Here is a 24,046-nt window from a genome sequence, read left to right as displayed (position 1 = left end):
CTTTATTTAGTCTAAGCACTTTTTTTTAAATCCAATTTTAAATCTTTTTGACTTTTTCCGGACTTTCAAGGTCTTTTCTCTGGAGCTCACTTATTAGCCGACCTACCTCATGCGCGTCCAAGCCACGCCCCCTTCAATGTACACTTTTTTTAAATTTACATGTTTTATTTTTTTTTTTCAAATATTTCTTTACAATCCTTCAATATAGTCTTCCTGCTTTGCAATGACCGAGTCCCAACGTCTGGGAAGCTTCATTATTCCATCCAAAACACTGTTTTAGTTTAGTTGCCAAATGGCTCGGGTACCGGCGGAAGAAAGCTTTTCCAGAGATGCAAAACGATGTCCACGCATAGATTGTTTCAACTTTGGAAAAAGGTCAGTCTGGTGGTCTCATGTCTGGACTGTAGGGAGCATGAGGTAACACCTCCCAGCCACATTCGTGTAGTTTTTCAATGACATTCCCTATGTGCAGGCGAGTGTTGTTGTGAAGCATGAGTGACCCAGCCAAAAGCAACTGAGGTCGGGTTTTGTGCATTTTTCACAAAAAAAATCACGATAATACACTGCTGTGACACTTCTTCCGCATGGAACTTTGCCTGTGATAATGCCTTCATGATCATAAGCAAAAATCATCATTTGTTTGACTTTTGATTGAGCTCATTGAAATTTTTTTGGTCGTGGGGAAGACGGAGCTCTCCACTCATTGAAAAATTACACGAATATGGCTGGAAAGTATATAGGTATGCTCCCTATAGTCCAGACATGAGTCTACCAGACTAAGTTTTGCACTTCTTCCTCTCCCAGCTGTGCCACGTAGCACAAGGGTGCTCCTGAGTCGCTAAATTTGTACAATCCTGACAAGTATCCATAGTAGGAGAGCTCAATGACTCCATCCAAACAATTTTTGAAGCAAATGTGGCAGATTTAGAACAGGAAGCCTTTGGGGAAAATATATAAATTTTTCTTTTGTGCTAAAAATCCAAGATGGCCACCGCTAAGAAATTCACACCAAAATCGCAATATTTTTCACATTCAATGTCTAAAAACAACGATTTTAGGATTTTTCAGGGTGGGGAACAGGGTGACATGCAGAAACCTTCAAAATTCTCCCTCTCCCCGATTCACCTCACAGGCAGCGACAGCTTTACTCACTATGACCTGTGTTGGATAATGTGCTGCAACCTGCTTCAGCCTTCTTACAGTAGCTGGAATCAGAGAATCACTGTCTTATGCAGGGAATGCCTCTTGAATGCTGATTTTTGGGCTGCCAGTCAGACACAGTGCCTGACCACATCCCCATCCCTGTGGACCAGCGGATGTGCTCAGGGATGGGTGGAGGTGAAAAACACCACAACTAGCACCCTTATTTGATGCAACTTTGGGCAAGAGCGAACAAGAAAAGGACCTGGGAGTTATGATAGACAAGACCCTGAAGCTGTCAGCTCAATGCGCAGCGGCGGCAAAGAAAGCAAACAGGATGTTGGGCATGATAAAGAAGGGTATCATGAGTAGATCTGAGGATGTAATAATGCCGTTATATAGAGCGATGGTGAGACCACACTTGGAATACTGTGTCCAACATTGGTCTTCCTATCTAAAGAAGGATATAATACTACTGGAGAGGGTGCAGAGGTGAGCGACGAAGCTAGTAAAAGGTATGGAGAATTTGAGCTACAAAGATCGCCTCAGAAAACTGGGACTTTTCACCCTCGAGAAGAGGAGACTGCGAGGGGATCTGATCGAGACTTTTAAAATACTGAAAGGATTTGACAAAATAAAACAGTAAACACCTTTATTCACATTGTCAAAGGTGACTCGGACAAGAGGTCATGGACTGAAGCTGTGGGGAGACAGGGTCAGGACAAATGTCAGAAAGTTCTGCTTCACACAGCGAGTGGTGAATGCCTGGAACGCTCTCCCGGAAGAGGTTGTGGAGGAAACCACCATTCCAGGATTTAAGGGCAAGTTGGATGTATATCTTCTTGAAAGACACATTGAATAACTAAGGAATTTGCCAGGGTAGACCTGGCTGGGCCTCTGCATGTGCGGATCGCCGGACTAGATGGACCCATGGTCTGATCCGGTGCAGGCATTTCTTATGTTCTTATGTTATGACAGAAAAAGTGTGGATGGCCCAGAGCTCCTATGAAACAAATGTAGGCTATCCAACAGGTATCACCAGTGATAAGCCTGTCAGCTGCAGGAATAAGAGGTTAGCTTTCATAAACTACAAAAGATCGCAGAAAGAGGAATACAGGCAAAAATATCTAGAAAAAAGTTGAGGCTGGTCGTGTAGTCAGGAAAGCAAAAATGCAAATGGAAGAAAAAATAGCTGACACGGTAAAACGAGGAGACAAGACATATTTTAGATATATTAATGCTAGAATGACACTTTTGAACTTCTTCCCGAGACTAAATATGTAGAAGCTGATAAAGAAAAGGATGAATTGCTTTAGAAATATTTTTGTTCTGTGTTCACGGCTGAAGCGCCGTGAGCGGGACCGCAGAAGACAAACATGAATAGGAATGGAGAAGCAATAGACCCTGATCGATTTTCAGAGGGTTGTGTTTGTGAGGAGCTAGATAAAGTAAAGGTAGACAAAGCGATGGGGCTGGATGGTGCTGAAGGATCTTAGGGAAGTTCTGGTAGCTCCGCTGACTGACATTTTCAACGAGTCTCTAATCGGGAGTAGTACCAGAGGACTGGAAAAGGGCAGATGTGGTCCCTCTCCACAAAAGTGGAAGTAAGGAAGAAGTAATAATAATAATATTAACAGTTTATATACCGCAATACCGTGAAGTTCTATGCGGTTTACAAAAGATTAAAAGACATTATAAGTTGATTGAACTTAAAGAGGTGCAAAAAAGTGGTTAATAGGTCAAGAGAACCGTATTGAGGAGAAAGAGAAGTACGGGTCAGCTGTCTAGATATTTCATGAACAGATATGTTTTTAGGCGCTTCCTGAATTCCTCATAAGTAATGGGCGAAAGTAATTGTTCTAGATCTTTACCCCATAGTGCTGCCTGATGTGAGAGAAGGTGTTCATGGTGTTTTTTCAATTTACATCCTCTAACTGGGGGGGAAACGAAGTTCGAGTGTGAGCTTTTCTTGTGTCTGTTGGCTGAGAGAATGAGAAAAGGTCAGCTAGGTATTTAGGGGCTAGTCCGTATAGTACTTTAAAGCAAAGGCAAGCAAACTTAATCTTTACACGTGTCTCCATCGGCAGCCAATGCAACTGCCAGTAGCAGGGTGTCACGTGATCAAATTTCTTTAATCCGAAGATTAATCTGACCGCTGCATTTTGCATTAATTGTAAACGTCGCATATTCTTTTGGGAAATTGCTAAATAGGCAATGTTACAGTAATCAAGTTGATTGTACCAGGATTGTACAATCCTGGTACAATTTGATTGTACCAGGATTCTGAATGCTGGCGTATCAAAATATAATTTTATGGATCTAAGTTTCCAGAGAGTGAAAAAACCCTTTTTGATTAAGGAGTCTACCTGGTCTTTCATGGTTAGGCATTGATCCAGAGTTACACCCAGTATCTTCATGGTAGATTGAATAGGGTAACTAAGTTTATTGATGCATAGTGGTGTTTTGGTGTCATATGGGTGTGGCAAAGCAACAAAAAATTTTGTGTTTTCTGAATTAAGTTTGAGCTTGAAATCAGTCATCCATTGCTCCATCAAATTTATAGCTTCTGATGCTTTGGGAATAGTTTCCGAGATAGAGTTAGCAAATGGGATGATAATCGTAAAATTGTCTGCGTAACTGAATAGTTTTATCCCCAGCTGGGTTAGTTGCACATTCAGTGAGGACATGTAGACATTGAAAAGCAATGGGGATAGCGGTGACCCTTGCGGCATGCCGGATGGATTGCTCCAGGTATCGGAGAAATCATAATTGAAACGTATCTGATAAATACGGGACATAAGGAAGCCACAAAACCAGTTCAACACCTCATCCCTGATACCAATAACGGCTAGGCATTGTAGCATTTTCCCATGGTCTACTAGATCAAAGGCAGAGCTCATATCGAATTTGCATGATCAGGGCATTGAGGCTCTTGCTAAACAATAAACGTAGATTATCTAGGATAGCCGCAATTACTGTCTCCGTACTGAATAAAGGTCTAAACCCGGATTGAGTTTCATGTAGGAGAGAGAACTGATTAAGATATTCCATCAATTGGGTGTGTACCAATCCCTCCATGATTTTTACAGAAAATGGAATGGATGCCACTGGTCTGTAGTTGGTTACTAGAGCTGATGATTCCTTACTATTTTTTAGGATTGGGGTTATTATGTAACCGTTGTTAGTGAGGAACTTCCCATTTTTTAGGTTATGGGCTAAGTAGTGTAGCAACGATAGTTTAAATTCTAATGGCGCCGCTTTCATAATTTCCGGGTGGCATGAGTCCAGAACACAATATGATTTAGAGTATTTGTTATATAGTTTGCTATAATCAGTCCATTCTAGGTCATGAAAGGAACTCCAGATCATATCTGCTGGTATTTCATTTCCTTGTATGTTAGCTATTTGATGATCACTGGGGTCATTTGTTGAACAGTTTCTTAGGTTTTTAATTTTTGAGTCGAAATGCAGAGCTAAATCATTCACAGAGGGTGACTTGATGTTGTATATGGGTAGAGTGTAGCGAGTGGCGTTGAATAAATTTGTGATTAAGTTAAACAGCTCTTTTGTATTGATTCCTTGTGAACCATTGCAAGATAAATTGATTTTGGTGGAGTAGAATGCTTTACGTTTATCTTTGTATCAGTTGTTTGTAGCCATTTGTTACGGTCTGCCAATTCTCCTGTTTTGTTCCAAATTCTTTCCAGTCGTCTAGTTAGTTGTTTCATTTTTAGAAGTTCGGTGTCGAACCATTTGTTATATTTATTTGTATTGCTTTTGCTATTACGTTTAGGGGCAATTTTATCTAAAATGGATGTGCTGGTTGTCATCCAGTGATCCCAGAAATCGACTCCTTCATCTAGCTCCGCTTGCAGTTCATACTGTGACCAGTATTCTTCTGGATCAATGTAACCTCTTGTGTGATGTTCTCTTTTTATCATCGGACGTGGTTTAGATTTTCGGTGGGACCAGGTTAACTTGAAATAGTAAGTAAAATGGTCGGACCAGATGTCGTGACACCAGGTGCCTTCAAGTAGAGATGGCAGGGTTTAGGATTTCCTTTGTGGACATGGCTACCACATCTAAATAATGGCCTTTTTCTTGTGTTTGTGTGGGTAGAGGGAGGTTGTAGTTAAGTAGGGATAGAAAGTTTTAAAATTTTTTTGTGTCTGTGTTGTCCTCTTCATCTAGGTATATGTTTATGTCTCCTGCGATGATGTTGTAGAAGGGCCTATTGAATTATGTAGGACAAATTCATAGAAGTCCTGTTTGGCTTTTGGCCAGCTTTTAGGTGGGGCATAGAATAATATGCAAGACAGGGATTCTTCTAGTTCATAGTTACTGATTTTGCAGGCTAGAATTTCTAGTTGGTTGGTCATTTTGGAATCCAATAGTTTGAACTCAAATCCTTCTTTAAGAATAATTGCTAATCCTCCTCCTTTTTTTCCCTCGCAGTTTAGCGTGAGGATTTTAACATTGTCTGGTAGGAGATCAATTATTATTGGATCATCTTCAGACAATAGCCATGTTTCGGTTAGAAAGACACAGGCTATTTGCTTGCTAATGACTCAATCTTTAATTAGGAAAGCCTTATTCCTGACAGATCTAGTATTAAGATATGCACAGGGAATGAATGCGGACGTGATAGGTTTGGTAGAGGTAGTGGTTTTGATGGGTTTTACTAGCCTTATTCTTTTTTTTAAGGGTTCGTTGATGTCTTCTTTTATTTGAGATAACATTAATGTGATTTATTATATCTTCTTGTGGGTTGATGATGTGCATGATAGATAGATCAGGGTAGTGGATAGATTGTAATTGTTGATAGAGTGAGTTAACATCTTTGATGCTACCGCTTATCAGATAATCAGTAGGATCAGTAAGAGGTTCATGTTTGCAGGATAGTATGTTTCTTCCTGTCGCAAAAGCTGCATTGGTTTCCCTAAAATTCTCGATTTATAGTTTATGTGGTTATTAGGCGTATTGGTATAGTTCTTAAGATGACCTAAGTGGGTATAGCGTCTAACAGTTACACATGCATCTTAACAATTACACATGCATGTCTCTAACGATTATCATGCCACTAACAACTACACCTGCGTCTGGTAGTTACACACGCCTCTAAGAGTTATACATGCCTCTATTGGCTGCATATGCCTCTTATCAGTTACACATGCATTTTAACAATTATACCGTCTCTAACAATTACTGTGCCACTAACAGCTACAATTACTGTGCCACTAACAGCTACACATGCCTCTATCAGTTACACATGCATCTTAACAATTATACATGTCTAACGATTACCATGTCAATAACAACTACACCTGCCTCTGGTAGTTACTCATGCCTCTAACAGTTATGCATGCCTCTAACAGTTACACATGCCACTAACAATTGCACATGCATCTAAAAATCTGGCAATTATAGCATGGGCAAAGTTTCGCAGAAGTCTTAATGGATAAATCTTAGTAAAAACCTTAGCTGGTTGTTGGTACTGGTACTAGTAGGCAGGAGGACAGTAGCAGGTGGTCAGCTCTAGGTGCTGCGTGATTAGGGTTCCCAGCCGCTTCTGGGGGACGAAGCACGCTCATGCGCCCGGCCCAGTAAGAGGAGAGGCGGTTTGGGAACTTTGAAGTCGTTGGTCTTGGCGCAGGTCGTTGGTAACCTCGTGGAGCTGGCACTCTTCAATATTGGTGTGAAGATCTGCATGCAGTGCAGTAATTTATTCGACTGTTGGTCTGGTTTACAAGGGCCAATATCGTAGCGAGGTGGTAGCTGTCTGGTTTGTTGCAGGTCGGTTGGCTTCCCGGCAGTCGCTTCAAAGGTGCGCATGCGCCTTTGCCGTGCGCCTTCGCTAGCACGCCGAACAGCTGCGCGCCATTAGTGCTGCCTCTTTTTAAAGTGTTTTCTCCCCTGCTGGATCGGGGGAGGGGTGGAGCTGAGGCCAGGTGCCCTGCAGGAGAGGGGCTCCTGATACTGCCGCTGGTCTTGTGCCGAATCGCTGCCTCTTTTTAAAGTATTTTCTCCCCTGCTGGATAGGGGGAGAGGTGGAGCTGAGGCCAGGTGCCCTGCTGGAGAGAGGCTCCCGATACTGCTGGTAAGTCTGACTTCTGTGGTAAGCAAATTAATGGAAACACTTTTAAAACAGAGAATGGCGAAATTTCTTGAATTCTGTGGATTACAGGACTGGAGGAAACATGGATTCACTAGAGGCAGGCTTGTCAGACAATCTGATCAATTTCTTTGACTGGGTGACCAGAGAATTGGATAGAGGATGTGCGCTAGATGTGGTATATTTAGATTTTAGAAAAGCCTTTGACAGTGTTCCACACAGACATCTAATAAATAAATCGAGTGCCCTCAGGATGGGTCCTAAAGTGACAGGCTGGGTCAAGAACTGGTTGAGTGGAAGGTGACAGAGGGTAGTGATCAATGGAGATCGCTCTGAGGAAACAGATGTTACCAGTGGTGTGCCTCAAGGTTCTGTTCTTGGGCCAGTTCTTTTTAATATTTTTATAAACGATATTGCTGAAGGGTTGTTAGGTAAGATTAGCCTCTTTGTGGATGATACCGGATGGTGTGAACAACATGAAGAAAGACCTGGTGAAGCTTGAAGAATGGTCTGAAATGTGGCAACTAAAATTTAATGCTAAGAAATGCAAGGTCATGCATTTGGGCTGCAAAAGCGCCAGGGAACAGTACAGATTAGTGAGTGAAGAGCTTATGTGCACGACAGAAGAGCGATGTATGTTGGTGTGATTGTACAGTATGTGATTATCTTAAGGTGGACAAGCAGTTTGAAAAGGTGATGGAGAAAGCTAGAAGATGATAGGTTGCATAAGGAGAGGTATGGCTAGTAGGAAAAAAGGAGGTATTGATGCCCCTGTATAAGACTTTGATGAGACCTCATTTAGAATATTGTGTACAATTCTGGAGGCCACAACTTCAAAAAGATATAAAAAGGATGGAGTCGGTCCAGAGGAACGCTACTAAAATGGTATGTGGTCTTCATCATAAGGCTTATGGGGACAGACAAAGATCTCAATCTTCTTTCTTGTAAATATCCTCTGGAATCTACATCATAGGGTCATTTACCTTTTCCAGCCTGGAAACTGTAGGGAACTTGAAATCAATTTATATCCCCTCCCTCTATGATCATATATTACTTACCCCTGGATATGTATTCAGTACACGAGCCAGAGATCTACTGCCCAAAACAGGAAAGAAGAGAGGGGGGGTGCCTGAAAGCACCTCCAGGCTTTTGCATAGGCTGACAGTGGATTTCTGCTTACTCTGCAGGAGAATAGCGATGACCGCAGAAGAATAGCCCCTAGCTGTCAAAGCCGCACGCTCAAGAGTCAAGCTATAGACCAAAGCAGTCAAGATCTTGTAGTGCTATGGGGCCCTGTGTGAGCAACCGTGGATGGCAAGGAAGTCGCAGATCCCTCCCCATGCTCAATCACACCAGGTCTGTGTACCATGGTCTCCTGGGCCAGTCCAGGGTCACCAGGATCATCTGGCCCATGTGCATGGATACTCAGCACAGAGTGCATCCTATCATGGGCCAAGGAGGAAAGAGAGGAGCTCTCCCTGTGGCCAAGGTTGTACCAGGGTGTCCAAACCTTCGCTGCCGATCTGTCGGTGGTTGCTGAAGAACCTGTCTGCCTTCCTGTTCTTGGCAGAAGCCATCAGATCGAAGGAAGGATGACCTCACTGCCGGACTATGGCCCCGAATGCTATCTTGGACAGGGACTATTCTTCCGGGTCCAGAATCTGCCGACTGAGAAAGTCTGCCTGGACGTTGTCTATGCCCACCATGTGAGCCAAGGACAAGGCCACCAGATTCTTTTCTGCCCCGGAGTTTCAAAGTTATATAAAAAAAAAAAAAGTCTCCCTTAAAATGCCATGGAGAGGTAACTTAAGCATTTCTTTGGTAGGTTGCTCATAGTCCAGGGTTTCCAAGAATTCTTTACTGTATTTAGAATCAGCTTCTAAAGGAACAGAAAGATCTTTACCCATCTGACGAATGAATTTTGAAAATGAAATTCGTTCTGAAGGAGAGGAAGCCCTGGTGGGAGACTGGGGTGGAGAGGCTGATGCAGATGAGGCAGCTTCAGTAGAATATAGTGAAGGAGGATCAGAGTCTCCGAACAAGTCAGAATCCTACAGTAGTGAAGGAGAGTGATGTTGAGAGCGGTGCTGATGATCCGGTGTTGGAGTCTCAAGGTGTTTACTCTTATGAGAAACCTTACGAGACGGTACCGGAGTGACTGGTCTGAAAGATTGTGATGAGAGAGACCGGTGCCAGGAAGATGTATGTCTTGACCCCCATGTCGAGGATCTGGAACGTCAAGACGAATCCTTAGGGCACACCTGTGTTTCAGTGGTGCATGCAGTCGGTGTCGTTACATGCTCAGACTGGACCTGCACCAGGAGAGTCAGTGCCAACACTGGAAACAATTGGGTCGGTACCAGTATTTGAAAATGCTCCCGCAATTCTTCCCGAAGTGCATCAATTTTTTGCTTCAGGGAAAGCACTAGTACGTCGGGGTTTTTAGCTAGTATCACTGGTGCAGCGACACGGACCAGTGAGGAAGAAGCACTCACTGAAATCGGGACCGTGTGCTTTTGGGACTTGTGCGAGGTTAGCATGATTTGGCTCAATGCAGCTTTGACCTTTGTCCCAGAGGTGGTAATGGAAGGCTTCTTAGCCGGTTTACCTAAGGGAGTAGTGGATTGTGACCCCGGTGTCAGCAATGGCGCCTCCGTCGTCAATACTGGAGTCTTTGGTGCCGGCTTAGCTGAAAAGTCAGTGTTGATGATGTGTCCGCTTCCATGGTAGCACTGAATAACTTTTGATGCTGCAAAAGGCAATTCCAAACAGTTCTCTTCTGTAAGGAGGAGCAGCGCTTGCACATCGATACGGTGCTCAGGCCCTAGACACTGTAAGTACAGGGAATGGGGGGGGGGGGGGGTCGAGCGCAGCGACCGCACTTTTTAAATACTGTCAGCAGGTGTGACATGAACAGGAATACCGCTTGAGCAAAACGAAGTCTATGATGAGGCCAAAAACCTGCAGACTGCAAAAATAAGTTTTTTTGTTTTTTTTTAAGAAAAAATCCCAAAAAACACCCCCCCCCCCTAAAATCTTTTATTTAGAAAAGAAAGAAAAAATATGACTGACAAGTCACAAACCACGAGAGCGGGAAGGCAGCAAAAAAATTCAACGGCTGTTAAATGTGTCTTTGTAGCTCCGCGGAAACTAAGAAACTGAGACTGTGCGCCTATGTCAGACGGGAAGGCAATCGTGCATGCGCGGTATGGGCTATTGCGAACTTTCTAAGAAATTAAAGTGGCGATGTACTTTTGAAGTGTCTGTACCAGGGATCCCTCGGTGACGTCACCCATGTGTAAGAATATGCTGCCTGCTTGTCCTGGGATAACAAATTACAACTCCAATCACCTACTGAGCAGATTGGTGGACCATTTCAGTCTTTAATATTATGGTGACACTGCAATTGTAGTTGAAGCCTTAAAACGATGAGCAGGGGAAAAAGAAAATAATGAATCAAAGTTAAAATCTGGTAACGCTTAAGTGTGGCTGGTTAGGATAATATATCCTTTTCCCCTCTTTTCTTTATTTAAAATGTATGCTAAATGTGCCAAGATTTGATAAAACCAAGTATTAAAATTCTACCGATTACATGATTAGCTGGGTCCTCGTCCCAGTCTAATAAAACCATGTGTTATGTCACACATTTGACCTGAAGAATATGATAAAACCTGTTTTACTTCCACTTTAGTTTCCTATTGCATTTAAGTCAAATCTAAGACTTTTAAATTTGTCTTTAAATCACGTGGTAATGCTGCTTAGTTATACCTATATCATATCCAAATTAGGCATTTTATCTTGAAAACTTACATGCAGGTGGACAGCTGCAAAGACATAAAATGCTAGTTTTGTTAAACACATCCATCAAATGTAACCTTGTCATTTGAGTTATATCTTCTCTCCCGCTATCCCTCCCAAAAAGTTCACACTTTTAAACTCCTTCTTTGAATAAAGCAGCACAGTTCCACAATAAGATCAGCAAAAAAGTGAGCTTCAAAAAAAACAAAAACCAATACAAACACACAACACACACAACCATTCCCAATGTCACCCCTTCCATGTAAATACACTTAGAGCCTGATTCTATGTAACAGGTCACCTAAAAAGTGAGTGCCAACTAGTGCAGCGCTAAGCACAATTACATAAAATTTAGGTGCATGGTGTAGAAACACGCTTAGCACCATCAAAGTGCCATTAGGCGTCGCTAGGCATCTTAAGTGCTCTATATTTATGCCAAGGTTTTCTTGGCCTAAATGCGTGCGCCCAAAGTTAGATGCACAACAGTGCATAAGTCAAAAACAGGCACTTAACTGCAACACGTCCACAATCCACCTCTAACTACATCTACTTTTAGGTAGGCACCTACAAGTTAGGGGCCTAACAAGTCCAATTAAAGCCAATTATGAGGTATCATTTATTGGCATTGATTTAGCCTATCTATTAAGTTAGGCACCTACATCAGCTAGGTGCGACAATGTAGGTACTTAACTTTAGGCGTATTTTATAGAATTTGGGGATTAATAGAGAGCCCATCCTGCTAAATGTTTAACAATCTGTAGTTTGACTTGCAGTAACTCTTACCCTAAGATCTTGTTCAGATATATGGGAGGATGGACCAACAAGTAGTCTAGTCAGGTTCCGCATTCTATCTTCTTTCTCCATTTTAAGCAATTCTATTTCTGACAACAGCTGGGCATGCTCTTCCTTTGCCATATCTTTCTTTTGTTGAGTCTCAGAGGAAGCCTACATGTTTTTAAAAGAAAGTAATTTACTTGCAGCATTCAAAAGTACAGGTTGATTAAAAAAAAAAAAATAAATAAATCTTTGGGGATCTTTTACTAAAGGTTAGCACATATCTGCCAGAAGGACCCATTTAATTCCTCTGGACCCTGCTACGGATAACACAAGCTAATATTTGTTAAAAGACCCTCTGTATGCATAAAAACAGTAAAACATTTAGAAACCAAAATTTCTATTCTGTAGCAATATACTATATTTCTGCCTAACTAATTTACCTTGACAATAGCCTTTTAAAAGGGAAAGGATTAAAACTTTAATATAAGTAAACACCTCAGAGGCTTAAGACTAAAAGGTAACACGAATTAAAAAAAAAAATTGGCATTACATTCATCACTCATATTAAAATTATATCTTTACTTCATTCTCACCTGAAAAAAATATTATACAGTGAGATTTGAATGTTCTGATCATAACTGATCTAAGTGGAGTGGAAAGGGTAGATGTAAATCACTTGTTCAATCTTTCCAAAAATACTAGGACTAGGGGGCATGCAATGAAGCCACTATGTAGTAGATTTAAAATAAACCGGAGAAAGTATTTAACACATCTTTTCCAGAGAATGCGGTGTAAGCAATGAGTTTAAAAAAGTTTAAAAATGGTTTGGTTTCTATAATTTCCTTTAAAAAAAAAGCAAAGCACGTAAGCTATTAAGATGGACTTGGGGAAATCCACTGCTTATTCGTAGGATAAGCAGCATTAAAATCTGTTTTACTCTTTGGGATCTTGTCGAATACAGGCAGTCCCTGGGTTAAGAACACGTGGAGGGGCATAATAAAAAAAAACGTCTAAGTCCCCTTTTGGCCTAAGTCCTTAAACGTTCAAAGCAGAAGCAGGGAAAGTGTCCATAACCAAAACAAGCGTCCTTGTTTTGATTATGGCCTGCCTCAACTAAACACCCAGATCACCACTACGTCTACAAGTATACCCCCATGACGTCTACACTTTTTGCCCATAATGAACCAAAAAAACGCCTAAGCCCCAAACATCTAACAGAAGGGCTTTTAGGCGAAGGAGGAGCCAGTCCTTCGCCTAAAAGCTGGATTCTGTAACCGGTGTCTGTCAAAAACAACACCGGTTACAGAATCCCCCCCCCCCACAATGATCCAGGCAGGAGGGTGCTCAAGCCCTTCTGCCATGTTGAACCGCGAAACTCCCCCCTCCCCCGACAACATCGGGGCAAGAGGGAGCTCAAGCCCTCTTGCCCCGTCGAACCGCGGACCCCCCCCCCCCCCAACATCAGGGCAAGAGGGAGCCCAAGCCCTCCTGGCCCCGGCGACCCCCCCCTACGACATGGCGACCCCCCCCTCTGACACGAAGGGGCCAGGAGGGAGCCCAAGCCCTCCTGGCCCCAGCGACCCCCTACCCCCCACTACAATACAGGCAGAAGGGATCCCAGGTACTCCTGCCCTCGACGCAACCCCCCCCTCCCCCCAACGACCGCCTCCCCCAGAACCCCCGATCGCCCCCCTTGCCGACCCGCAACACCCCCGGCCGACCCCACGACCCCCCTTCCCCGTATCTGTTCAGTTGGCCAAACAGACGGGTGCCAAACCCGCCCATCCGGCAGGCCAGCCGGGTCCATAATGGGGCCGGATTGACCAAGGCGGCAGAAACCCCGCCCACAGGTGGGGCCTGAGGCGCCTGGGCCATTCAGAATAAGCCCGGGAGCCTTAGGCCCCTCCAGTGGGCGGGGCCTTAGGCACATGGGCCAGGTTGGCACCCGTCCATCTGGCCAACTGAACAGGTACAAAGAAGGGGGGGTGGGGGGGGTCATGGGGTCGGCTGGAGGTGTCGCGGGTCGGGGCAATCGGGGGTTCTGGGGGGGGGCGGTTGTTGGGGGGAGGGGGGTTGTGTCGAGGGCAGGAGGGCCTGGGATCCCTCCTGCCCGTATTGTAGTGTGGGGTGGGGGGTAGGGGATTGCTTGGGCAAGAGGGCTTGAGCTCCCTCTTGCCCCGATGTTGTCGGGGGGAGGGCTGTGGTTCGACGGGGCAAGAGGGCTTGGGCTCCCTCTTGCCCCCATGTTGTCGGGGGGGGGGGGGGGCGCGGTTCGATGGGGCATCTCTCCTGCTGCGATGGTTGCGGTGGGTAGGTTGCTGGGCTGCTGAACTGATCGCGCCAGCGGCCATCAGCTCAGCGGCCCCTTTTTCGCCACTTAGACCTGGTTTGACTTCATCTATGTCAAAAAGGTCTAAGTGCCGACTAGGCAACCTGTGAAATGTTTTGGTTATACCTGTTGTACGCCTAGGTATAGGTCGGCCCACCTCCCGCCCACTGCCCGCCCTTTCCCCTCCTCTAAACACACCTCTTTTCTCTCTGTGTGTTTAGAGGCAAGGGAAAGGCCTAAGCTGTTTTTAGATACGTCTAAAAACCAGCTTTGGTTATGGGTACTTGGACAATCAGGCTTTTTGATCGTCCAAGTAGCCATTTAGGACACTTTTTAGACGTTTGGTTTTTTTTTTTTATTATGAATCCCATTATGTTTTTAAAGCAGTTCTTAAGTCAGATTTGTATGTAACTCAGTACTTGTAGATTTTAAGATTCTTGCTGCTTACTTCTCTGCTCCCAGCTAACAAAAGGGCCAAATGTCCCTATCAGTGTTCCGTCTAAGGTACAGAAGGCAAAACCACACACTGTTCTTAATGTGGCCATGTATCATTCCTGAACCTGCTGCAGGAGAGTGTAGGAGTCTATGCCACTGGAAATACTGCTCAGTGAAATCAAATGAATCTGCAACCACGTTCTTAAGTAAGAGTCATACTTAAGTCTGTGTCTGTAACTCAGGGACTACCTGTACTTGTGATCTGGATTGGCCACAGTTGTTAAGATACTAGGCTTGATGGCCCTTTAGCCTGTCCCAGTATGGCAACTCTTATGTTCTTAAGATCTTGTAGATTCAAATAAAATGTTTCCTATATTAGGATTTAATACAAAACAATAGGCATAACAATGGTTTTCTTTATATTCAATTAACATGGACTGTGAGAAACCAATCTTTTCAATTCTGTAAAAATAAGAAATCATCTCCTCTGTACTCTTTCTCCTCCAGGCTGAACAGCTCTAACCTCTTTAGCCTTTCCTCATATGAGAGGAGTTTCAATCCTCTATCATTTTGCAAGCTCTTCTTTGAACCTTTTTAAATTCCATTATATCATTTTTGAGATTTAGTGACCAGAATTAACAGTACTCAAGGTGAGGTAACACCATGGAGTGATAGAGGGGCATTATAATTCTAGGTCTTGTTTAACATTCTTTTCCAAATATACTTCTCAGGTGAAACGAATCACCATTTCTGTCCATCGCCTTGACAAAATTTTTCAGCAGACCAAGTTTTATGTGAAGTGGTGGAAGATAGATTTTCTCACAATGTGCTTCACAGGTGCTTGAAATTGTATCTGCCAGGTATGGATTCAATTCAGTTTGGCCATTGTTTCTGCCTATAGTGGTTGGCATCATCATGACTGTTCCAACAAGTAACACATGTATTTGGTGTACCCAAGTTGCAGACTCAGCAGTGATAACTGAGATATCCACAGAGGTTCCACTGGTGATCTGCATAGCGTGCGAGTTTTAAAAGTGTCTCCATCATCTCATACGTGTCCTTCAACCCAACTGCATGAGCAACAGGAACAGATGGATTCTGGTTTCCATTGTGTAAAAGTACTGCTTTAAGGCTTGCTTTGCTTGAATCAATGAATAGTCTCCATTCATCAGAAACATGTTCATATCCCAGTTCTCCCCAGAAATTTTTTCCAGCCGGGTGGCATGAAAAAGTAGCCGGGTGAGGTGGGACGGGGAAATTTGGTGGTGGGGAAAATTAAATGTGTACTATTTTACTAGTTAATTTTGATTAATTATTTTCCAATGCTCAATATGACTTCCTTTAAGGTTTGACACTTGTGCCAGAATATTTTTATTAAATTTAAGAAGTATCCAATTCTAGAAGTGAATAATTAGATATTTGCCCTCTTTCAAATGGTATAAAGCAGTGTTCTTCAACCTTTTGACACCTATGGACCAGCAGAAATAAAATAATTATTTTGTAGACCAGCACCAGTCCGTGGACCGGCAGTTGAAGACCCCGCCTATCTCCAACCAATCTCCGCTCCAGACCTCGCCCCCATAATAGTACTAATTATAATACCATTTTTTTCCATTTATTTTTCATATATATATACACACACACACACACACACACACACAATATAATCGTATTAACAACACATAATGGTTTAACCACAAAATTAAACTACACAAAGCACATTATATGCTTCTCAATATTAATTCCTACCAGAACACAGATAACCCCATGCAAATACAGGACAAAAAACTAAAAGTACTAATATATACAAACAAACCCTAAGATGCAGTACAACCCCAGAGAAAAAGAAACAAATGCATTTCTTCCTGAATAGACAGCAATGTAAATCAATCACTAAACTCAAAAATAAAATCATTCCCCCTACCGTTGTTGTCTCCCTCCCTCCCTGCTGTGCCTTGCTTTCTGGTCTGCTCCCCGGTGTTATCTTCGGGCTGGCTCCCTCTTCCTCAGTGCTACAGTGCACAAAGCCGTGAGCAGCGGCTCCTCGTGGGTCCCACGCCTCATCTGAAAGCCTTCCCTCTGACGTTGAAACTTCAGAGAGAAGGCTTCCAGTTCAGGCACAGGACGCGCATAGGAGGCTCTGCCCACGGCTTTGTGCACAGCAGCACTGAGGAAGAGGGAGCCGGCCCAAAGACAATGCCGCATCGATCGCACCGTGGACCAGTGGCTGAAGAGTACTGCCTGGGACCTGATGCATCTGCTGGCCCTGTGGACCGGCACCAATGCATGGACTGGCAGTTGAAAAACACTGGTATAGAGGTTTAAAAAAGGGAAATATGTTAATGAAGTCATTAGGTTCAATCTAGCCATTTATTTATAAGAACATAAGAATTACTTCTGCTGGGTCAGACCAGTGGTCCATCGTACCCAGCAGTCTGCACGTGCAGCGGCCCTTAGGTCAAAAACCATAAGTGAATGTCATTGGATAGCCCAGTCATAACACCTGAATCTAACAGAAAATCAGTGTCAGGACTGCAAGATTGCTATAATCCTCAGTCAAATTGAACAAGACTGGGCTATTCTGCCAAGAATGGGCAAAAACTACACCATCCCACTGTGCAAAATTAGTAGACACCTATTATACTAGTACAGAACTCAGAATAACCTCCCACATTTTATTACATTGACCCTTAAGGACCGATTTCTGGAAAAGGATGAAAAATAATGAGTATGGCACAAGTCTAGGGCAGGGAAGAATTCTGCTTAAGAATTATTACAATTAAAACATACAGGATTTTACAAAGAACTTTTATTTTTGCATAAACTCCCCAGGAATATTCCTTGCACAGCTGTGACCTTAACACAAAATGTCATTGTGAGGTGGCATACTGTATCGACCCAAGAGAAATCAAGGCATTGTCCCATTTCAACTGCACTTTCCTACCCTTCTGCTGCTAACCTACTCAGACTCAAGTGTAGCCCGACCTGATTACACCGGTGAAGAAAGAGCAAAAATAGTAAATGAAATAATAATTAAAAACCACAAATAAAGACGACCATGGAAATAATATCCCAGCAGCTACAGAATTTGACTTGACTGACAGCCTGCACGTTTTTCTACTGTTCTTGAGGTGTTTTGTTTTTTCCCTTTTAGCTTAAACGAGATACTAACGTGTAAGAAATAAATAATTTGATTTAGACTGGTACACTGGATAATGTTTTAGCCCTGCCAAGTTTAAAAGCTTCTTACTTTCCCACAGGTTTCCATACTTCTTTAGTTTTTCCAAAGATGCCGTAAAATACCATCACATGAGCAAGGGCCCTCCTTCCTTCCTTTCCCCTGGTCTGGCATCTTTCCCCCCCCCCCCCCCCCCGGTCGGCAGATATACTACAGGCTAAGGCGGGAGATAGGTCAGCGATGGAGGGAAGCTGGCTTGCTTCGGGCCTTTCTCACTACCGGATCCTGCCTTGAGGGAAACAGAAAATAGGCAGGACCCGACAGTGAGGAAGGCCCGAAGCAAGCAAGCTTCCCTCCATCGCTGACCTATCTCCCGCCTTAGCCTGTTGCGAATATATTTCTCGGACCTGCTTTATTCCTCTTAGGCACCTTCTCTCTCCTTTTCTGTGTGCCAGCAGCAGTTACTGAAACACGCAGCTACTAACTTCCGCCTCTCTCTTTCTGAAGAACCAATGTCCAACCTGTCTTGCAGGATAAGCAGCAGAAAGAGGCGCATTCAGTCATAATGAGCGAAACCAATCAGAATAAAGTGAAACCAATCAGAAAGAGGCACACTCGTCATAATGAGCCTGCAGTCCCTGCCTCCGCCAACTGCAACTGTAAAAACTAACCAGCAGTAGGAAATTAAAAAAAAAAAAAAAGTAAAGCTGAAAACCCGCTTGCTGGGCATTTAAAAAAAAAAAAAAGTAAAGCTGAAAACCCGCTTGCTGGGCATTTAAAAAAAATAAAATAAAATAAAAGTCAGGCTTAGGCAAATTTGCAACCGAAATGACAGCCGGGCGCTCACCTAAATTAGCCGGGCGGAGCGCCCGGCTAAAAGCGCTAGGGAGAACACTGCATTAATATCAGTACAGAACTGAATGTTTCCTTCCATTTGATAAAAGGAAGCCTGGAAGGTGTGACAATCACAGAAAAAAGATATTTTGGTGTCCTGCCTTAAGATTCCATTGCTTCAGCCTTGAATCCAACAATTCTGCTTTCTCCTTTGATAGTGACAAGTCTCTAACCAGATCATTAAGATCTTCTTGAGTTAGCAGGTGAGGTATGAATCTGAAGTACAGTCAAACCTCAGTTTGCGAGTGTTTTGCAAGACGAGCAAAACACTCAGCAAATTTTTGTCTCTCAAACCGAACGACGCCCGGATAACTAGCACTTACAGCTGCATGCAGCGTCACTTCAGGGGGATGCCTCTTCCGTCCGCTGGCCAGCCTTCGATGCTGGGTGCCTTCCACACCATGTTGGAGAGCCTCTGAGCCCACGCAGCTGAGTATCGTTCCACCTGCATGTTGCGTATGATCACGCAAGTCAATCATCGACGTTGTGCGTGATCATATGCAATGTGCAAGTGGGACGGCGCTCAGCTGCGTGGGCTCAGAGGCTCTCCAACATGGTGTGGAAGGCACCCAGCATGGAAGGCTGGCCAGCGGACGGAAGAGGCATCCCCCTGAAGCGGCGCTGAGTGGGCTCAGGGGTTCTCCAGTGGCTGGCAGACGGAGGAGGCGTTTCCTTGAGGCGGCGCTGCAGCACCCAACAGATACTCACTCCTGGGCCACCTCTCGCCACTTCCTTGGCACCTTTTGGGTTATGGAACGAATCGTCAGCGATGCCATTATGGCCAATGGGGAAAGTTGTTTTGATATAGGAGTACTTTGGATTACGAGCATGCTTCTGGAACAAATTATGCTCGTAAAGCAAAGTACCACTGTATATGAAAAACAATTCCTTCACAGCAGCAGAGGCACATTTTTCATCTGAACTTTCAGCACATTGTGCTGCAGATGTGGAAGGAGGAATTGGAATTTAATTCTCCGAATCATGAGAAATGGGTTTAATTGCTTACGGGCAATCAGAATACTCAATTTTTGATTTAGTCCTTTGTGAATCCAGCCATTTTTGTCATGCAAAAACAACAGTGAGTGATGATTTGTTGGTTCACGTCACACCATGGGTACAGCAAAAGGCATCTTCTCCCGTTTTCCATTCAGCCACTGTTAATCCAGAATAGCAGACAATACAGCACTCATGAGGTGCCCACGCTTTATCTTGGTCACCAACTTTACAGTCAAAATAATGCTCGTATGCACTTTGAAGTCTGCTGGACTGATTCTTTCACTGATCTTGTGAAGTAAATTGTCCGCAGACATAACAAATTATCAGGATGGTTAACACAACCTCATCTGTTCATAATTATAATATCTTAGACAAATAAACAAAATATAAAAATTCACAGGTAGAAAAAGCAGCACAATCACTTTTTAGTACAAACTCAACTTACTGGGGAGCTCAGAACGGTTAACATGCATTTATTCAGGTAATCAAGCAGTTTTCCCTGTCTGTCCCGGTGGGCTCACAATCTAATGTACCTGGGGCAATGGGGATTAAGTGACTTGCCCAGGGTCACAAGGAACAGTTTGGGTTTGAGCCCACAACCTCAAGGTGCTGAGGCTGTAGCTTTAACCACTGCACCACTCTCCCTTGTGGCCCTTGTTAAGGTACAGATGACAGAACTCCAAGTTTAGGTTTGTAAGCTTACAATTTGTACTGAACAGTGCCCAGGGAACACTAAGGCAGTAGCAAAATAACTAGTACACATACGTCAACAGCCAGCTCTTGCATGAATTATTTTTAAACCTTTTCACCTTCTATTTTGATTTCAGTATGAAAGCTCACACAGACTACAAAATGGTGGCTATGGCTATGATAGCCTTCATTTAGGTTCACTTTAAGATTAGATGAGATTAGTTGATTGGAAGCCTGCTTGGAAAGGATTTTTTTTTTTTTATTCTTTATTCATTTTTACACTTTCAATAAGTGAAAACAGTAAAGAATACATTTTATACGTAAAACACCACTTAATATCCTTACATCCTACATCTTTCCCCACACCCAACTGGCTCAAATTTGAATGGCAAAGAAAGAAACTAAAATAGAGAAATATTTTGTCATCTTTTCCCCCCACCCTACCACATTTGAAAAGAAAATGAAAGCTATTCCCATATTTTTTGCTTCATAAGATGTACTTTTTTCCACCCAAAATTGGGTTGGGACGTCAGGAGAAGGCTTGTGGGCCGGCAATGTGCAATCGCTGCATGCTGGCCCTTCCCTTCCTTGAGTTGCGGCGGCGGACCCAGGCCAGAGGAGGAGGAATCATCGAAGGATAGACAGGTTAAGCGCTTAGGGAGGAAGGCAGTTTCCGGCACAGCAGAGAGGACGAAGAACAAAGATTGGAAGGCAGTGAGGGGGAGGAGGCACGAACTCAGGACATGAGAAGGAAGAAACAGAAAGGGACAATTGTTGGGCCTGAGTGAAGAAAGAAAGGAAGGATGGAGACTAATGAAATCACCAGATAACAAAGGTAGGAAAAATGATTTTATTTTCAATTTAATGATCAAAATGCGTCAGTTTTGATAATTCATATCTGCTGTGTGTATATGAAAAATGAAAGGAACAGTCTGGCAGGGAGGGGGGACAGAGCCTGGTATATAATAGTATAAAATTTGGTTCAGAATGGGTTTTTTTCTGGTTTTCCTACTCTAAATCTAGGGTGCGTCTTATGGAGAGAAAAATACGGTTAGTTGTGTTTTCAAATACATTATCTAAGGCCTTTCTGGACATGTAGGATCATGTCTTCATTGTTGGTACCAGATAACTCACACCCATAAATTCAAGTCAATTCAACAAAAATCAAATACCAACAATGTCAGTAAAACATGACGTTAATGTCTCAAACCAAAAATATTTTAACAGGCATACCTCCAGTTCTTCCAGACGCTTTTTCAAATCTAGCACCTCCTTGCGATATCGCTTCAGGAGCGGCTCTTCATCGGAAGTTTCGTTTACTTGGGGTTTGTTCTTCACATATTTAGCAGTGCTAGCAAACTGGATAAAATGTAGTGTTTAGAAAAATCATTGGATGCATGATGGATTTGTAAAAGAATATAAAAAGGAATAAGCAATTAAAAAAAAAAATAAAATAAATTGCTATTTTTCAAATTAGTCACCTTTATGAAGAAATTCAACCAAGGCACTATTCAGCAGGTACAACTTAACAAACAATTTTGTTAAGATTATAGCAATTGTAAAACTGACGAAATATAAACTTGGAGATAAAATGAATCTTAGTAGTAGGGCCGATATGATAGTATCTGAAAAACAACTAACAGCACTGTAAATAGAATATGCTAAATGACAGCTCATTTCAACAGTCAAAAGGTAATGCAACTCAGTCACGGTACATGGACTTATCGTGCCACTGGGACTTGCGTGCATCTGAGAGGCTGAAAGCTATGCCGTTGGTAGTTTTACTACCAACAAGGCATTCCAAGGCACGCAGGTTTCAGTGGAGATGTCAGACTAATGATATACCACCCATCTGGGCAACAGCAGATATGCAGTGTTTGAGGTGGAGGATCGTGTTTGATGCGATGTTGAAAACATCAAATTTTTACTGCGCAGAAGAAAAGCCCAGCAATCTACTTCTTGGTGATTATTCATCAAGTCGCTAGGACTTGAACACGAGTCAATAGCACCTAACATAATGCAACTCAACCCACATGATAGGAAACACTCCTATTCCGTCAACATGATCAGGAAAGTCTTTGGAGATCATCACCTATCAAAAAAAAAATGCTAACTGCAAAATTTATGAAAATATTGACTCAGCCCTGTGCTGCATATCATTCAACCAATTTTTTGCTCAACCACCTTAAATATTCAGATTTAGGAAAGATTAGGTTCTTACCTTGGTAATCTTCTTTCTTGTAAATCCACACTCTACTCCTGAACAAGTGGGTAGTCGATCCCATCTCATGAGATCTTTTAAAGGAAGCCTCATTAGCATAACATTTTGTCTCTCAAATACAGGGGGAAGGTCACCTGAGGCTGAAGACAAAATGGAGGCGCTTCCTGCTAAACTCGGAGCAAAGCCCATCAAGAAAAACACACCCAAGGCCTGTAGTGGCTGATAAGCCTGAACCACCCCAGCCGCTACAGCAGGCAAGCCGGTAGCAACAGTAAGGGAGTCCCCAGCAGCTTCAGTGATAAGGGAAACCTTATTTTCCTGACTCTCCGCGACTGAGGAAATCCCTGCGTGGGCAGTGAGAGAAGCCCGGGTTTCCCCACTGTCAGCTGCCATTGTGCGAGGCACTTGCGAAGGGGATCCCTGGACACCGGCATATGAAGCAGACGAGGATTCCCCTTCGCAGCAGCCAGCACACTGCTAACACAGGCCAGCCGCATTGACCTCGTGTCTGGAGCATAAGGAGAAATTAGGTTCTTACCTGCTAATTTTCTTTTTGTTAGCTTATAGACCCCAACTACCCAACACCAGGAGGACTACCGATTGATTGGCATGAAAAGGAGACACTACTTTCGTCAGAAAGGAAGGAACAGGCCTCAAGACAATCTGATCCCTAGAAAACTCCAAGAAGGGAGCCCTACAAGAGAAAGCCTGCAGCTCAGAAACACGTCTAGATGAAGTAATGGCCACCAAGAAGACCGCCTTAAGAGTAAGATCCTTCAAAGAACAGTCGCCCAATGTTTCAAAAGGAGGGCGCACCAGAACTGGCCTTGGCCTGACCATCTCTGCGACGACTAAAGAAGCAGGGTAATTTGGCATCGACACTTGTGGCTTTCAGGTCCATGAAGGGTTGACCAAGACTGCACTATCAACTGAAAAGCCACCTGGCTTAGACACCACTCTCGGGGATCTAGTACGTGACTACTTAGGAAGTCCACTTGAACATTCTCCACTTCGGCTATGTGGGATGCTGATATTTCTTGAAGGTGCGACTCCACCCAGACCATGAGCAGAGTCGCCTCCTGTGCCACCAAAGTGCTCCTGGTGCCCCCCTGATGATTGACATACGCCACTGCCATGGCATTGTCTGACAGAACCCTGACTGGCTTGCCCATCAGAAAAGACTGGAAGGCTATCAACGCCAGACGGATGGCTCTGGTTTCCAAGACATTAATCGACCAAAAAGCCTCCTCAGCAGACCAGATGCCCTGAGCTGAATGACCTAGACACTGAACTCCCCAACCGAGAAGATTGGCATCCATGAGCAGCACCGTCCACTGCGACTGGTCCAGACTCGCCCCTTGTGCAAGATGGGGGATCTGAAGCCACCAACAAAGACTGCCCTGAGCTAAGCCCAGAAGCAGAACAGGGTGATCTAGACTGTGCCACTGAAGCAACCACCTCCAAAGAAGAGCATTC

The 24,046-nt window shown here is 43.6% G+C and overlaps 1 protein-coding gene across 1 annotated transcript in view; it reads right to left on the bottom strand.

The window, feature by feature from the left end:
• The window catches only part of CENPE (centromere protein E), a 539,120-nt gene that overhangs the window by 415,086 nt on the left and 99,988 nt on the right, over positions 1-24,046 (bottom strand). The window contains exons 12-13 of the mRNA XM_033956806.1: positions 21,583-21,708; positions 11,834-11,995 (exon numbers count right to left, since the gene is read on the bottom strand). Coding sequence (XP_033812697.1) covers positions 11,834-11,995; positions 21,583-21,708 — 288 coding nt within the window. The remainder of the gene's footprint in view (positions 1-11,833; positions 11,996-21,582; positions 21,709-24,046) is intronic.

The sequence above is a fragment of the Geotrypetes seraphini genome, chromosome 1 (genome assembly GCF_902459505.1).
Source record: "Geotrypetes seraphini chromosome 1, aGeoSer1.1, whole genome shotgun sequence".
Classification (NCBI taxonomy): domain Eukaryota; kingdom Metazoa; phylum Chordata; class Amphibia; order Gymnophiona; family Dermophiidae; genus Geotrypetes; species Geotrypetes seraphini.
The sequence above is the reverse complement of the archived record's forward strand: the minus strand, read 5'-3'. Positions and strand labels throughout refer to the sequence as shown.